Genomic DNA, 16,115 nt, shown 5'->3' with positions numbered 1-16,115 from the left:
CTTCTCAGGTCGTCACAAGGGTGGCAGGTCAGGAGCAGGGTGGAACTCATGCAAGCGTCCGAGCAGCTTAAAGGATGCAACTCAAATGTTGCAGTCCACAARGATCCACCTCCAAAATGTCTCCTTCTGGTTGACTTMTTCAGCCTCCCCACTTCTTGAGATGTTTCTCCAGGACCAGACCACAATTGTGAGAGTTTTCCTTTACTCTTGGGACTGAAAGACCATGCAGGGGGATAGGCGTTCTCCCTGCCCACTCTGGTGTGACAGCAGGACGTGGCCAACGTTGGCTTTCCTCTCCTGCTGCCCCCGTGTCCCCACTCTTCCAGACAGGCCCTACAAGAGATGCCTCATGCCTTTGCTCAGCAGAAGCATTCAGCTGCAAAGCAGCTGCTTCTGCCAATTACATTTCAACCCTTCTCTGCAGCAAGGTTTCCTCTGCTCCAGCTCATCATCACCCTCCCTAGACTAGGGCTTCAAAGGAGAATTTTGGGGGCTGGCTCCCCAGGGGAATCTGAAGACGTTGCTGTGCAGCAGCTCTTCCCCTCTGGCTCTATGGCGCTTTACGCAACGATTTCGGAGGCCCAGGAGGAGCCTGCAGCAACACAAAGCAGCCATATCCCCTTCGGACACCCTAATGATGCAAAGGGGAAAGGGCCAGACATCGTTCCTGCAGGTGCCCTCAAAAAACTCAGGTCTTGCCCAGCCGCAGAAAAGACAGTGTCAGGCTGATGCTCTTCTCTGGTGTATTTTCCCATGTTAAATATCAGAGCAAATCAAAATAACAGCTCTGTCCCCAACACTCCCAGCTGCCCAGCAAGACCCCAAAGGGGCACAGGGACCCTCTTCCCGGGTAGCCACAAAGCACTTCTGCTCCCACACTCAGAAGTTTGAGCRGGAGTTTTCATTCCATATGGGAACAAAAAAACGGACTTTTTCTCTTCCCATAAAACAGTAAGGGCTGCAGGTCCCCCAAACCATCCCCGCAGATCCAACCAGGGCCCGTGTGGTAGGACCAGACCCCAGGGTGATAGTGCTTGGAGGGAGAATCTGCTTTCCTACAACTGGGCAAAACATTCCTGAAGCTTCACTTGCCTCAATCAACACTGACATCCAGTGGCTTGTCCAGGTGATTACAGTCCTTCCCTGAGGAGATGAGGCAGAGAGCCGGCTGCACGGCCATGGAGCAATCCCAGTGCTGCCCAAAGCTGCCCAGCAAAGCAGATTCCCACCTGGTTGCAGATGTGAGAAGACAAGCAGCTCACCTGGCTTCAGGTCACCTTAGCTTGCTAAGGGGCTGTCACCCTGTCCCTGGGCCAAAGGACACCCCACGGTCCACCCTTCCCATGGCGTTAAGTGGCAGGGCGCTGCCCACCCCATCACAAGGCTAGGTTTGGTGGCAGGCCGCCTCCTCCACCCTACGGCCTCGGCCTCCTCCGCGCCCGGATTTTCTGAGCTACCATCACGCTGAGCAGGGAGCTGAAGATGCCCCAGGGAGGTGTCTATGGCCAAGGAGACCTCCAGAACCAGGATGGTCCCRATCCAGCCACATCCCTATCCCAGCAAGAGGAGCGGGCTGGGCTAGGCCCTGCCTTGTCATTTAACCTGTTTTGGGAAGGGCAATTTACACCCTGAAGTTGGAAAATTTATCCTTATCAGATAAACGAGCAAAACTTGGGAAAATCCCACTTGCTTCCCATGCTCATTGAAGTATTGGCTTGTGCTGGGTTTTGGCTCAGAGGAGGAAAATCACATACGGCGAGGAAAAAGAAAAATCCCGGGATTGGTACAAGTGCATCTGGTAGCCATGGCGGATGTATTCACACAACAGAGCGGGGTCTGACCTGCCGGCTGAGGCAGGGGGAAAGCTTTGGAAGCAGAGGAGCAGGCGCTGCTTCCCAGGCCTCGTAAAGCAGCTTCTCCTCTACCGCCAACCCAGGTCCAGCCCCACGGCTCAGCGCCTGCTCCGCAGTCAGGCCCCGGCCCCATGGCCAACTCATGCCCAACAGCAGAGCTTGGGCCCATAGCCAGGCCCAGTCCCACAGCGTGGCCCGCGACCCACAGCCCAGAATAGGGCTACATGGGAAAAGTCAGGTTGAGCTGGGAAAAGGAGCATATTCATCACACTGCCCCATAGCCTGTCCCCAGCCCCATGGCCAGGTCATGTACAGCCCCATAACCAGATCCCAGCCCCATAGCYTGTCCCCTGTCCTACACTAGACCAGGTCCAGTGTCACAGCCCATCCTACAGCTAGACCAGGCCCAGTGTCATGGCCCATCCTACAGCTAGACTAGGTCCAGTGCCATGGCCCAACCTCAGCCCCATAGCCAGGCACCAGCCCCATAAACCATGCCAACCTTGGCCCCATAGTCAGGACTCAGCCTGGGCCCCACAGCTGGGCTCAACTACAGCCCCACAACCAGCCCAACCTCACCAGGGACCCCAACCCCCTACAGCCCGGCCATGCCCTGCCCCCATAACGCGGGCCACGCCCCCATAGACCACGCCCACACAGACCGCGCCCCCATAGACCACGCCCCCAACATGTCCACGCCCCCCCCCCTGCAGAGACGGAGGCGGAACGCTCGGTGGCCGGAACGGTCGTGCCGCGTTGCCGTGTTGCCGGGCGGGCATCGTGCTGAGGGCGGCGCGGGCGGGAGGGCGAGCGGCGCAGGCGCTGTGGGCGCGCGCGGCCGGCGCCATTGCGGCTCGGGGCGGCCCCGCAGCGCTGCGCCCGCCGCCGCCATGGCCACCGACTCGTGGGCCCTGGCCGTGGACGAGCAGGAGGCGGCCGCCGAGTCGGTGAGCAGCGGGGAGGACGGCGAAGCAGTGGGGRCGCGGCGGTGGGGGTTGGGGGGCGCTGCGGGAGCGGCTCCCGGCGGCCGCCCCGAAAACGGGCCCTTTCTCTTCCCTTCCCCCCGYGCCTTCTGTGTTCTTCCCCTCGCTCACGGGTTTTCTTCTCCCATCATCGCAGCTCAGCAATTTGCACTTGAAGGAGGAGAAACCCAAGCCGGATTCTAACGGTGAGTTGCGGCCCCTGTCTCTGCGTGGGGGTAGGGGTAGAAAAATAAAAGTAGAGGTGAAAAGTCACTGTTTTTGTTACCTTGCCCTTCCCGTTCTCCTCCCACATTTGGTGCCAAGTTAAATTCCTCGGTAGTGGGTATATTTTGGCAGAAAGGAGCATAAAATGAAGGTTAAGCAGGATTTGGGGCTGAATTCCTGCCTTATTTGTCCAAGCTGCTGTGTTTTCATTGTCATCTGGTGCCTGTAAATCGCTGTTAGAGCAGCACRCACTGCAAGGGGCTCGCAGGGAACCTTGGTGTCAGTTTGCAGCTGTAACCCGGGCACTTTCTGCAGGACTATCCTTATCCCGCAGTTGCCCTGCTTTATAGCTTTTCCCACAGGATTCAGACCCCAAAATTCTCCCAGGCTTGAGTTTCCYGTTTTGCCCTGGGGCCCTAGCTCATGTGGACTTCTGGCACTGTCTGAATCCAGGTGCTGTCGTCAAGATGGATGACAACGCGGAGAAGACAGAGGATGAGGAAAAAGGTAAGTGCATTTCTTGGTGGATGAGAGGAAGGATTTTGGAGCAGAATGTTGGAAAGAAATCCATATGGCGTGAACTTAGTGAGTCTCCCTATGTCTCAGGATGGATGCCTTTGTATTCTACCCTTGTATCCTGACTTAGTTGTAAGGCAGATTCTTCCTTTGAAATGCTTATAAAGCCTTTAGGTCCCATGATAATTTGGGAGGCTCCTGGATTAGGATGAAGTAAGGAGACAGCAGCATCCTCAGGGGCAGGAGCGGATAGAGCAGCAGTCGGATAACCTGGAGCTGGAATTGCTGTAGCCACCAACGTTTTGTGCTTATGAAGTGGGTGATAGAAGRTGAGTAACGTGCGAGTCTTTTGCAAGGCAGCTTAGGAGAAACATGTTTTGGAAAGCCAGAGTTCCAAATCCTCCTCAGGGCAGCAAGTCAGCTTTAGGTTTTTATCTGAGTTACCCTTGGTCCCAGGCATATTAGAAGCTTTCAAAGCATCTGTTGCCCTCAAATTTTCTTTAAAACAAAACCTGAAAGRTGTCTGTTCAGGCCACGTTATTTTTTGTATCTCTTTCTTTTTCCTGCAGAGGACAGAGCTGCCCAGTCCTTGTTAAACAAGCTGATCCGCAGCAACTTGGTTGACAACACAAATCAAGTGGAAGTGCTGCAGCGGGATCCCACTTCGCCTCTCTACTCTGTGAAGTCCTTTGAGGAGCTGCGCCTGTAAGTGCCCGGTTGTTTATGGGTTCCAAAAGAGGWACCCGGGAATGTCTCCAAATTCAACAGTTGGTGCCTGGGCACTGAAATGCTAAATGAGGTCCTTCGTAATTGTGTTTTGCTGGTTATTGCTTGACGGGTGTCAGTTTGGAGCTGGTCAGGCAGTTGCAATCTCCTCTCATGTCCTATTAGATTTCCTTCTGGTGGAGAAGGTATCACTGGTTTCTGTTTCAGGTAGCAAATATGTCATTAATAAATCAGTGTATTGTGTGTTGTATAATTTAAGCACAAGCAGTGAGAAGTATTACTTTTTTTTTCTTGGTGTTTTTCATCTGAAAGGTAGTCGTTCTGAGCAATAACTTCCTGTACAAGTGTTCTCAGTCCTGATCTGGGCACATCTGGCTTTATTTTTTCCCCCTCTCTAATCAGCTCTAGCAATACAGGCCACCTTGAAATGTCAGGGTGTTGTTTGAGTCCCATTGTGGCTGAACATCTACGAAAAGCCACAATTAATGCCTGTTAGCATCATCTTTCAGAGGCTAAATAGTCTGTCGGCAGTCAGACCAATTGAGTCCTTTTTTTGGTAATTTCCTTATGACCTGATGTATCCCTGACACCTGTTCCATAGTGTGGGGCTTTATAGGTTTGCCTTCTCAAAGAGCTTTTTGAGTTGCATCCAAAGGGAATTTGCGCTTTCTAAAAGGCACCTTGTGCAAAGTAGCAAGTTCTTAATGGGGAAAAAAGGGGACTTTTAGGAAAACTCACTTGCTTTGAAGAAAAAATGATTACTTCTGAGCAATGCCAGCAGCTCTCCAGCAAGCGAGCTCATGAGCTGAGAGCTTCCTAACGCCATAACCTGTATTGTAYGTTGTTTTTAAATCTTTTTGTGTAGACAAATGTCTACTGAAACTAGAGAGCTGACTAGCAGAAATAGTAATTGTGGGTATTTAAGGGCTAGCAATGTCACTGCACGCTTGAACAGTAGGTTATAGTCAAGTTACACTGAATAAGTTTATCTGTCTTCTCGTATTTTTGTGCATAAAGCCAGTATTACTGCAGTGGGAGGTGGATCTATATTACAAGATCCGTCAAAATGAAAATCTTTTTAATGATTTAGTGATGCAAAATTTCATTTGCATATGCTGAGGCTACTTTGCCCCCTATTTGAGTCTTGAAGAAGTCAAAACTGTGGTGCCAAGATTAGGCATTGCTAAGGAAAAGGGATTGACCTTAAAGGTAGGATTAACAGGCCCTGCTCTGGAATCACCAGGACTGTCTGCAAAGCTGCTTTGGAACATGCAAGAAGCCCAGTGCTGGCACTCAAGGTGTGACACAGTTCTCTAAGCAGTTGCAAAAGGCAGGCATATATTCTGCCTTACATTTTTTTTTCTTTATCGGTAGACATTGTCTCTTGAGCTGTCTACATTTGTGCTTGCTTAACTTGAAACATAACTGTGTGCATGGTTACCTTGAATGATTTGTGTCTCTTTGAAGAGTCACTGGGTAAAACAGAATCTCACTGTGCTCTGTGGTTTGAGCTAAATGTGAAATCAACACGTAGAAATCAAATATGTTTAATGTGCAACATTTTGCTGTCAGAATAATCTTACTCCCTTTTAGGAGGCATAATCTTGAAGGCGAAGTGATACATCTGTTTTTTAAAGTTTCCTTTGATATTTCTGAAAATATGTAGATTTTCATGGGTAAGATGTATTTTGAAGTTTTTTTGGATATTCCCCTAACTTCCTACCAGCTGAGAGGGTAACTTAGATGAAAAATAGTTTGAAGCAATGAATTCAGCTGAGAGGKTAACTTGGATGGAAAAGGCTTTGAAGCAATGGGTTGGGTGTTTTCTGGGTGATGCTTCTGGGCTCTGCAAGGAATTAACGCTGGGTTGCCAATGACCTTTGTAAAGTTCTTCTCAAAACACAGCTCATTGGAGGGTACAGCTGCTTAGCACAAAGATTTTTTAAAAACAAAGCAAAAAAAAGTCTCCTCTCTTTTCAGGAAGCCGCAGCTTCTGCAAGGAGTCTATGCCATGGGCTTCAACAGACCATCAAAGATACAAGAAAATGCCCTGCCCATGATGCTTGCTGAGCCGTGTGTACCCATACTTTCTATTGCTTTTGCATTTAGAGTGGATTAGAAAGATTTATTTAGCTACTACTAGGCTGCTGCTGTGGATGGGAGGGAGGATGGCGATGTCTGAGCTTGAGGTGAAAGGGGTCCTGTGATCCAGGGCTTCTGTGGGCCCTGTGACGGCAGCCCTAGATCTGCCCTTTTCCCAGGGAAGGCACTAAACACTGACTTAGATACTGCATCTACAGTAGGCCAAGGTAAATCTGTTTTTCTTCTTTTTTTTTTTCTTAGTGTAGGGGAGAAATAATAAAGCTGTTATGGAACATTGGTCTGAAAATTCTGGATAGATGGGAATAGATGATCCCTGGATAGATGGCTATGGATTCTCAGTCGCAACTTGATTTTTCTCTCTGCGCCTCTGTGTTGGAATATGTGAAGTATTAAAAGACTAGAGGGAGATGTGCAAAATGGAAAAGTACTGCCAGATTGTAGCAGTTTTGCTTAGAAATCTAGTGATCAAGGTCACTTGTACTGAAAGAGCAAGTTGGTAGAAGTTGGAAACTAACTTCTGCTCTGGCAATACAGAGAGCTGATAAAACTCAAGTGTGTTAAAATGCTTATGCCTGCTCCTCGCTATGTTTCCTTTCTTGCTTTTTGTTTGTGTGGATCGTGCTGAGCTTGTGCGTGCATTTGAAGTGTCTSCTTTGTGTTGCAGCCCGCAGAACTTGATCGCACAATCACAGTCTGGTACTGGTAAGACAGCTGCCTTCGTCTTAGCCATGCTCAGTCGTGTTGAACCCGGGAACAAGTATCCACAGGTAAACATTTCTGGAAAACAACTCTTATTGAGGGTTAGTGATAGTGCAATGCCATCTAGTGCAAATGCTGTTAATCTATCTTTTGGTGTTTCTTAGTTTATTTTTAAGGGAGCTTAGATAGCTATTAGGACCCTCATCACCTCTGTCTTTATGTCCTTTAGCAAAATATCTACACTCTTGTGTCTAAGTATCAGAGCTGGACACAGCAAGCCTGTAGCTAGATTATCACAGGCATATGAACTAATTTCCAAAGGTTAAGAGTCCAGAACTGACTGGGCTTCTGGATACTGCTGGGCTGCTCATGCATTCATCTTCAGTAAAACCTCAGTAAGGATTTTTAAAAGCAAGTGTGATCATATTGATSATCTCCAACTCATTAATCCCTCTATCTCTTTAGTGTTTGTGCCTTTCCCCAACGTATGAGCTGGCACTTCAAACAGGAAAAGTGATTGAGCAGATGGGAAAGTTTTATCCGGAGCTGAAACTTGCCTATGCTGTCCGAGGCAATAAATGTGAGTAAAGTGAAATGCCACTGAGAGACTGGGAATGAGAAAGATTATTCTGCAGTCGTATCAGACTCTAGCACAGCCAACTCGTGTSTCCACCAGCCTAGGATCTGTACGGAATATGAACTTAGTGCAATGGGAGGTAACTCAGAGTGGGGCAGGGCTTCCATTGGGACAAGTCTGTCAGTGCTTTGGATGTTACCAGAATTTCTTACCTAGTGTAAACACAGCTAAATACTAGGAGTTGTTTTGTGACTGATTTCATTTCTCTTGGCAGTGGAGAGGGGTTTGAAGATCTCTGAGCAGATTGTAATTGGCACACCTGGCACCGTGCTGGACTGGTGTTCCAAACTGAAATTCATAGATCCCAAGAAAATCAAAGTGTTTGTCTTGGATGAGGCTGATGTAATGATTGCAACCCAGGGTCATCAAGATCAAAGCATCCGCATTCAGAGGTAAGGACTTCTTGCCTGACGATGGGAGATGAAGGTTATTCCTTTCAGTTATAGCGAGGTGTCTTGTAACGTGGAGGCAGTACGGCTAAGTTCTTGACTGGTGAAGCAAGAATATTAGAATCATTTATTTAGCTCAAATTCAGATGGTAATGGAGATGTTTTGTTAAGGGATGGCAAGCAGTTAAATTTTCTTAAGGATTAAAAAAAGGTGTCCCCAGATGAGGATTTATTCATTTGTAGATGATATTGACATACATGGGAGTGATCAGGTATGACTAAGATGAGTTTTAGTCTTTCCATTCACTGAAATAAGTAATTTTGATGGTTTTGTTTTCCTTTGCCTCTAGCTCTGATCCTGTTGAAATACTGTGAGGCAAGTGTGGCATGTGACTCCCATTTTGCTCTTTCTTGCAGAATGCTCCCCAGAGACTGTCAGATGCTTCTATTTTCAGCCACTTTTGAGGATTCTGTGTGGAAGTTTGCTCAAAAAGTTGTTCCTGATCCAAACATTATCAAACTGAAGCGAGAGGAGGAAACACTGGACACTATTAAACAGTACTACGTTCTGTGCAATAACAGAGATGAAAAGTTCCAGGCTCTCTGTAATATCTACGGCGCCATCACCATTGCCCAGGCCATGATTTTCTGCCATGTGAGTCCTTTTGCTACTGCCAACAACTCCCTTAGTTTGTCAGTGTTAAGAAAGCTGGCCAGGCATCATCGTCATCTCTTTTCTTGACTATCATAACTCTTAGATAGAAAAAGCAAAGCTGACAGGGCCAGAACAACCACGTAACCAGTATAAAGGCATCAACCCTGTGTTTGGAGCCTACTGCAGTTGACCTGGTCTTGAGAGTCACTTTGTTCTTGCTTCCGGTTTTAAAACCTCTTTCCAAAGATGGGCCTAACTTTGTGTTCCAGACTCGCAAGACGGCTGGCTGGCTGGCGGCAGAGCTCTCCAAGGAAGGCCATCAGGTGGCATTGCTCAGCGGAGAGATGATGGTGGAGCAAAGAGCTGCTGTCATAGAGCGGTTCCGAGAAGGCAAAGAGAAAGTGCTGGTGACCACAAACGTCTGTGCCAGAGGTAGTGAGCACGTACAAGGACAACTCAGTACTTAAAAAGCCAGAAGGTCTTTATAGCTTCTAAGAAGGGAGTTTCCACTAGAAATGCATGAAGATTGGGTAAAGCTGAGCAGCTCAGACTGTTTTTCAGTATCCCTTTAATGGGATTCTCTGGTGTTGATTCTTATTTTCAGCTACTTCATAAATATATTGTTGAAAAGATCTGTTTCCTGTTGAAAAGATAGGTTCTTCTGGATCGTTTTAGCCACTCTTGGTGTGGTTTCAGAGGTTGACACTGGCTTCTAACTCTTAAGTCATCTAGGGGACAACTTTGTGGCAGCTTTCTGAAAGCCGTTGAAAATTGTGCAGTTTGGAAGCCATAGGTGTTGGGACCAAAGTGCACACAGTCTGAACAGAGAGTGTTTCTGTTCCAAGATGAATAAAATGGAATTGTAACCTGATGCTTTCTTTCATCAGGGATTGATGTAGAGCAGGTCTCGGTTGTTATCAATTTTGACCTTCCTGTGGATAAAGATGGCAACCCAGACAACGAGACCTACCTGCACCGGATTGGCCGTACAGGTCGTTTCGGCAAGCGAGGACTGGCTATTAACATGGTGGACAGCAAGCACAGTATGAATATTCTCAACAGAATCCAGGAACACTTCAGTACGTAGCCTCCTACTTTTTTTTTTTTTCTTTCTCCTCTAAACTTGATTCTATTCCAGGTGAATTTTTACTAGCTATATATGAAGCAGCTCTGACTCTAACAGGTATTTGTCAGCCGAATAAGACATCAACTGCATTTTGGGTTGTGGTTGATTTTGAGAGAATAATGTGAGAAATGGAGCTGTGCAACAAATAGTTCTTCTTGCCTTTCCTTTCAAGAGGGTAGTGAGCCATTATTGGATGAAGTTCTTTGCATGGGTGCAAAGCAGTGTTTATCGTGCAGTACAAGAGATGTGTGACAAGTGCTCATGGATAAACTTAATTTCCCTKAGAATGCAACTTTCTCTTCTGTGTTTAGTTACACTGTATCTGACCATCTTCTTCCATCTTTTTTTTTTTTAAACAGACAAAAAGATAAACAAATTGGATACTGACGACTTGGATGAAATTGAGAAGATAACTAACTGAAGAACAGCTGCTGGAACTGGTGTGTACCCTACTGTGGAAGCTCTCCCACTCCAATTGGATCAGTGTTCAGATTGGCACGCCTCTAAGCTAGTCCCGAAAAGGACTTTTAAGATACGACACAAAAATTACCTCATTTTAAAAATTGCAGTTGGACTTAAAATTGTGCAACTATGGGGAAGAAGAGGCAATGTTTACAGAAGCTTTTCACACTTCTTAGTTTAGCCTTAAAATGGGAAAATATTTTGAATTCTTAGAAATACACTTGCCAAAAAAGGCAAAATGGAACCATCTAAAACAAATAAATAAATGCTTTATTGCCTTTAATTGGGATGAGGTTCAACATAAACGTGATCAGTTGAAATTCAACAGCCAAATATATAACAGACATGGATTAAAAAAAAAAAAAGGCAGCTGATTTTTGGCTAAAAACTCAAGTTGTACTAAACAGGATGTCATTCTCTTGGCGCTCCCTGAGCTCTTAAGACTAATTTCTGGCTTCCTGATGGATTTGCCCTGCTTTTCCTTAAGTAGATTGTCCAGAAGATGTCTGTAGTAGCTCATTCTCTTGAACACAGGTGCCGTGTTGCTTTTGCTGGGCAGTATTTTAATTTGTCATTAATTTGTTTTGAATGGCCACTATACATAAAGCAGTGCAGTGGTGAAAGTGCTTGATTAAGTACTCTAGAAGTTCATCGGAAGCATTTAACCTTGCCAAACTGCAGATGGGTGGGGAGGGGGGCAGTGTAAAGACAATTGTACTAATTAACTTTCTGAATAAATTCACCTCTGTAAAATGGTAGTGTCTTTTCGAGTGGGGGGTTAGTCACCTGTAGGCAGATGCTCTCAGTTCTAAGATGCTGTGAAGCTCCATGTGAAGTAAAACATGGAACCACTGGATTTCACTGATGAGTAGTAGAAGCAAGAATATTTATCTGGCTTAAAAAAAAAAATCATGGTAGCTTGTATTGACCAAAAAATATTTTTAGAACACCAGATTTACCTGTTACAGGATGTTTCAGTACCAGAGTCCTGAGTGAAATTGCTCAGGCAAATCACAGATGGGAAGCACTCCACTTTCGTTGTGCTAGTAGTGCAAAACAGGTCCTTGCCGGGGGGTGTTATTTATAACTGCGGTGTTTGGACTTTTTAGGTCACTTGGGACCATTTTTGTGTGCACAACTGAAAGTTGGGCGGTTGTTTCCCCCAGCCCAGTTTCCAGGACATGTAGGCTCCTGAACTACGACAGAGTGGTGCACAGCTCTTTCAAGGAAARTGGGACGTGTGTGAGCAGCCATTGGCGTGCTACTCAGTGCAGGTATCACTTCAAAACCAATGTATAAATTGTAAATTTAACTAGGAATTTTCTTTGCAATTTTGGCCATCATATTCTGTTCAAAGACAGGAACATGGATCCTTTTACCAAGTAAAAAAAGGCTCAGTTAAAGTGTACCTAAAATTTTAGGAAATTGTGCACCCTTTTATCAATTTGTATAAAGGCTTTAGTGAAAAACTGTTAAAATTAAACTTTTTGTATTCTGGGGTGTATCTATTTTTATTCTGTTGGAAACCTATTTAAAGTGGCAAGTGAGTGAGTGCTTGCGTGTAGAGTGGAAGACTTGTTTCAATCACCTACTTTAATAGTGCAACTGAATGACCGCGTGACAGCAGTGCATTGGGTTGAACTGTCATGAAAGCTGCTGCTGGTTCTGTGTGCTGTTTCTAATGTACTTTAAGTTGGAATAAAGAACACGTACTGAACGATGCCTCAGCTCCTGGTTTGCTTGGGTACGTTTTTGTTCTGCAAAAGCCTCAAAGCATCCCCTCGAGTATGGCTTGCTCCTGCTTTAATGCTGATTTTCCTAAATTCTTTATAAAAAACCATGACAGCTTCCCACCATGAAGCAATAACCTGAAAAGATGCTGCTTAATGAATGAAGTTAGATAACTCCTGTTCTTCCCTCATTGTGCTGCTTGTGCCGGGACTTAAGCCACCGCAGCCACTCCCCTGCACATACAGAACAAGGTGTTTGAAGAAAAGAGGTGCAGAGCATAGCAAGTTCAGAGCTTTAGGTGCCTACTGCCAGCTCTGCTTTGGGGGAAAAACACCGGCAGGGGCCTTAGGCTGCAAACAGGGGGAAGCAAAAATTCAAATGGATGGTCATAAGATCTTGGAGATGCCTCAGCTTGTATGAGTTTATTAGAAGATCCGGCTCTCTCATCAGGTCCCTTAGGAGATTCTCCAGTTTTCCAGGAGAATGGCTGTCTGTTGTGATCTGGTTTGCTCTTCTCTTGGGCGCTGGTTGACGTATCAGCCTCCATGTGCTTTTAGAGCTGTGCAGCAGTCGCTGTTTCTCTGATCCTCAGCAGCAGGCAGGGCTTGATCTGAAGCACTGCTACTTCCTCAGCTGCAGGAGCTTGTATTTAACAGAGGACGGGGACAAAACCCGCCAGGAAACCACTTGCAGGATGGTGAGGAGACAGGGATGYGCATGTGCCAAAGTGTGAGAGTCCACTCTGGGCAGCGCCTGGGGTAGTTACAGCCAAATTAATTGTGGTTGTTACTTAAGAGGAGAGGCAGTAGCTAAACCTCCACTTCGCATAAATCATTTCAAGTACAACTTTCACCCTTTTAAGTTTTTATTGATTTGTTTTTCCTATCACACAATCTGAAAACAGTCTTGAAAACTTAAATGAMATGTAACATTATATACAGAAAATCAGGTGATGCTGCATGCTAATCCTGGTTTGATCTCTTCCTTCTGCCATGACTAAGGAGGGAGCTAGAGAAATCTGCATGTTAGAGCTGATTTGAAAACATCAACATAGTGGCTACTCGGAGTACCGGTAACAAATGCTCTTTCCTGCTCCTGCTCCTTATTCCCAGCAAAGTCCTGCTCCTTATTCCCAGCAAAGATATGATGTAAGATGCACTCTGAGACATGAAAGTAGGAAAAAAGAGTGAAATTTCCAGTAGTAAAAAGGAAGTAAAAAGGATGCTGTGTGATCACACATTGCAGTCCCGTTCTAAAGAGCTAAACTGTCACTAAAGGGCAGGTATCATTGGATAATAGTGCAGAGTCATTAAAAAGAGGATCTGACTTTCTGAACATTAGCAGRTTCAGACTTGTCACAGCTCACTGCTGTTCTACCCAAATATCTCATTAACCATTAAACACTGAATTAAATACAGAAGGGGGCACACATTTCCTTGTTGCTCCTGTTGTTTCTGAATGTTTAAGTGGAATGCATTACACCTCGAGAGGTGGTTTTCTAAAATGGGTGGACCCCAAATACTTGCTTGAGATAAAATTCCATGCTCTTGGTCAACGCAATACTGAGTTTTCTCCTACTGTTATTTTCCCAAGTAGGTAGTTGCATGGAGGTTAGAAACTTTGGTTTTACAGCTAAAAAAAAGATTTTATCTCACAATATTTAAACTAGCTTGGTTGTTTGGCAAGCTGTGCACTTTGAGAGCCTAAGTCATTTTTGTTTCAGTTATTTATCACCTTTAAGCTGTAAGGAATACCACCAGAAACTTAGATTTTTTTTTTCCTTTAGACTCAAGTGCATTGTATTTATACCAAAATATGCCCAAGTTACTCTAGCAAACTTTTTAAATGGAATAGCTCAGAAGAGTCATAACGTTTTAGTAAAATATGATCTACTGGGTGAGCCAATTCCTGTTCAAATCCAATTAATACATACAAAGAAAACAAACAAATCCCCTCAAAGCATCATTTACTTCCTTGAGCTCAATTGCAGAAGTGTTAAATGGCAGTTTTACCTATGAATTGTACCAGCTGAATGAGAGAACAAGGGGAAAAATATCCTCCTCTCCCATACAGCCCCAAATTAATCATTTGTTCTAGCAAGTACAGTGTAGTCACACTCCTAAAAAGAAGCACTAAGGTTTTCCAGGAATAGCTGAGCTCTCAAATGTCTTTCGCTGTTGCCCTTGCATTTAATACTTCGCAATAATCTACTAACTCTTATGTGCCATTGCTCTTCTTTTCAGATCTGAGTGGAGTTCAGTCCCTTTTGACGTTAAGAAGATGTTGTAGTGTGGCGATCTACTGAAGATGGACAAACAAAATAAAAACAGTTCTGTCTTCCCAAATATGGTATACTGAATCAGAATTCCTTCGGAGAAGTGGTCTATTCGTGACATATATACATAAAATAAAAATTAAAAAAAAAAAAACAGGAGAGATCTCTTACTCCAAGGAAAGTATGCATCGGAAACATCAGTCTTCAAAGAAGAAAACGGACCACTGCAAAAAGGCCAAAAGCTGGTGGTGCTTGAGAAGTGATTTATGATTTTACAGATTAGAAAAAAAAATCAATATTTCAACACATTTGGTTTATATACACAAATGTACTTCACAAGAAGCTTTTGGAAGACAGCAAGATTAAGAAGGTGGCCCAGGAAACTTCCAACTGTTCATTTTTGGGCTGCCAGACAAGAAATAATGCATCCTGTCCAGCAGCACGACCTGCAGAGGCACCTAGGGATGTGCACTGCCATCCTCAGGCCCCAAGAGATGTGCCTCTTGTTGCTCTTTCTGCAGGATGCACAATACTGACTTGTGGAGAATTCCACACTCTTGGAGAGACCTCGTAAGGTCGGAAAAACTCCTTCTTGGTACCTCCATGGTTTCAACACTACAGTGTTTGTATTTGGTAGCGGTTTTCTGCTCTGCCACAGCAAGGACTGTTTGAAGACTGTCTGTCGGCTTGAAACGATGCTCAAATCTTTGACCAGATGGAGATCTAATAGCAAGCAGYAAACTTGTCTCTTTCTTTGTTGGCTCTTCCAAACTTAAAGTGGACAATGAAGAGCTCTCTTGCCTCATTTTCCTTCCTGGCTTTTCAGGAGGATGCTGAACGTTCAAGCCTTCCTCAGGAGGTTCTTCAGCTTCTGACAGTATGTTGGCAGATCCTYGTTGTCTAGAAAGAGTTTTGAGTTTTTCAGCTCCCTCCAGTCGCTTGCTCAATTTCAGCCTGCTGGTCTGCTCAGTTACTATTTCCACAGCACTGCTCCCTAAGTCTTTCCTGCCGATGGAAGGGAGCACCCTGTACTTGTTCAAGGAAGAGGAGGTCCTCAAAGGCACTTGCTGGAGCTCTGGGATTTCTTCAGGAGACATCTGGCTGGATGGGAAGACCAGTTTTGGCGAGGAGGTTCTCTGGCTGTTGATCGATGTCTGGGCATCTGCTGGTGAAGATGGCACTCGGCAAGGATAAGCTTCCACTTGGGGAGAACATCTGAAGCTTGACCTTGTCCGTCCCTTGGCAGATTTTGGCCTCGTCATGTGCATGTTGACAGTGTTTGTCCACAAGAAAGCGGCTGCTGTGCTTGAAGGGAAGTAGCGCTTGGATGGTGCTAACTTCAGAAGAACTGCTCTGGCCATTGCTTCYTAAGACACCTGCAGATGGGGCAGCAGAGGGAAAAGTTAGCAGGAACTTGCCAGAAGACTTCTTGGGAGTTTAATTTCCCTACAGGTCCTACTTTTACACTGTGTATTATCTAATAATAGCAACAGATTTGGCTAGTTTTGTCACAGATTAAATCATGTAAGGTTAAGCTAGAGCACAAGGAAGCTGTGTTCTTTTCAATCTAAAGACTGTCAGTTTTGACAGAGATTTTTCTCACAACAGAAACTTAGTGGAAGGCACCTGAGTGAACTTCGAAGTACAGACGTGATGTTTCTGCTGTTCCTGCACTGCAASATTAAGTTCCCAATGAAGACTTTAAGGCAAGACTGACTACAGTTCTTTATTCAAATCTCTTCCTTAAAGACCCTGG

The 16,115-nt window shown here is 45.4% G+C and overlaps 2 protein-coding genes across 3 annotated transcripts; one reads left to right on the top strand and one right to left on the bottom strand.

Moving 5' to 3' along the window:
- Positions 1-2,669: 2,669 nt before the first annotated feature.
- Positions 2,670-11,942, top strand: LOC112959578 (ATP-dependent RNA helicase DDX19B). Of its 2 annotated transcripts, XM_026053604.1 has the most exons (13): positions 2,670-2,800; positions 2,973-3,021; positions 3,494-3,547; positions 4,126-4,261; positions 6,263-6,355; positions 7,050-7,152; positions 7,550-7,664; positions 7,936-8,113; positions 8,528-8,765; positions 9,035-9,197; positions 9,653-9,844; positions 10,251-10,331; positions 11,463-11,942. In XM_026053604.1, the coding sequence occupies exons 1-12, from the start codon at positions 2,744-2,746 to the stop codon at positions 10,310-10,312; spliced, it is 1,440 nt and encodes a 479-aa protein (XP_025909389.1). In that variant the 5' UTR covers positions 2,670-2,743; the 3' UTR covers positions 10,313-10,331; positions 11,463-11,942. The 2 variants fall into 2 exon arrangements, with proteins under 2 accessions (XP_025909389.1, XP_025909388.1); XM_026053603.1 differs by lacking the exon at positions 11,463-11,942 and having other exon boundaries at positions 10,251-10,932.
- A 2,745-nt stretch (positions 11,943-14,687) lies between these two features.
- Positions 14,688-15,720, bottom strand: UBXN10 (UBX domain protein 10). The gene has a single exon (XM_026053685.1). It carries the CDS (start codon positions 15,718-15,720, stop codon positions 14,818-14,820), a length of 903 nt encoding a protein of 300 aa, XP_025909470.1. The 3' UTR covers positions 14,688-14,817.
- Positions 15,721-16,115: the final 395 nt, after the last annotated feature.

The sequence above is a fragment of the Nothoprocta perdicaria genome, unplaced genomic scaffold (assembly GCF_003342845.1).
Source record: "Nothoprocta perdicaria isolate Ctin4 unplaced genomic scaffold, notPer1 scaffold_117, whole genome shotgun sequence".
NCBI lineage: Eukaryota > Metazoa > Chordata > Aves > Tinamiformes > Tinamidae > Nothoprocta > Nothoprocta perdicaria.
The sequence above is the reverse complement of the archived record's forward strand: the minus strand, read 5'-3'. Positions and strand labels throughout refer to the sequence as shown.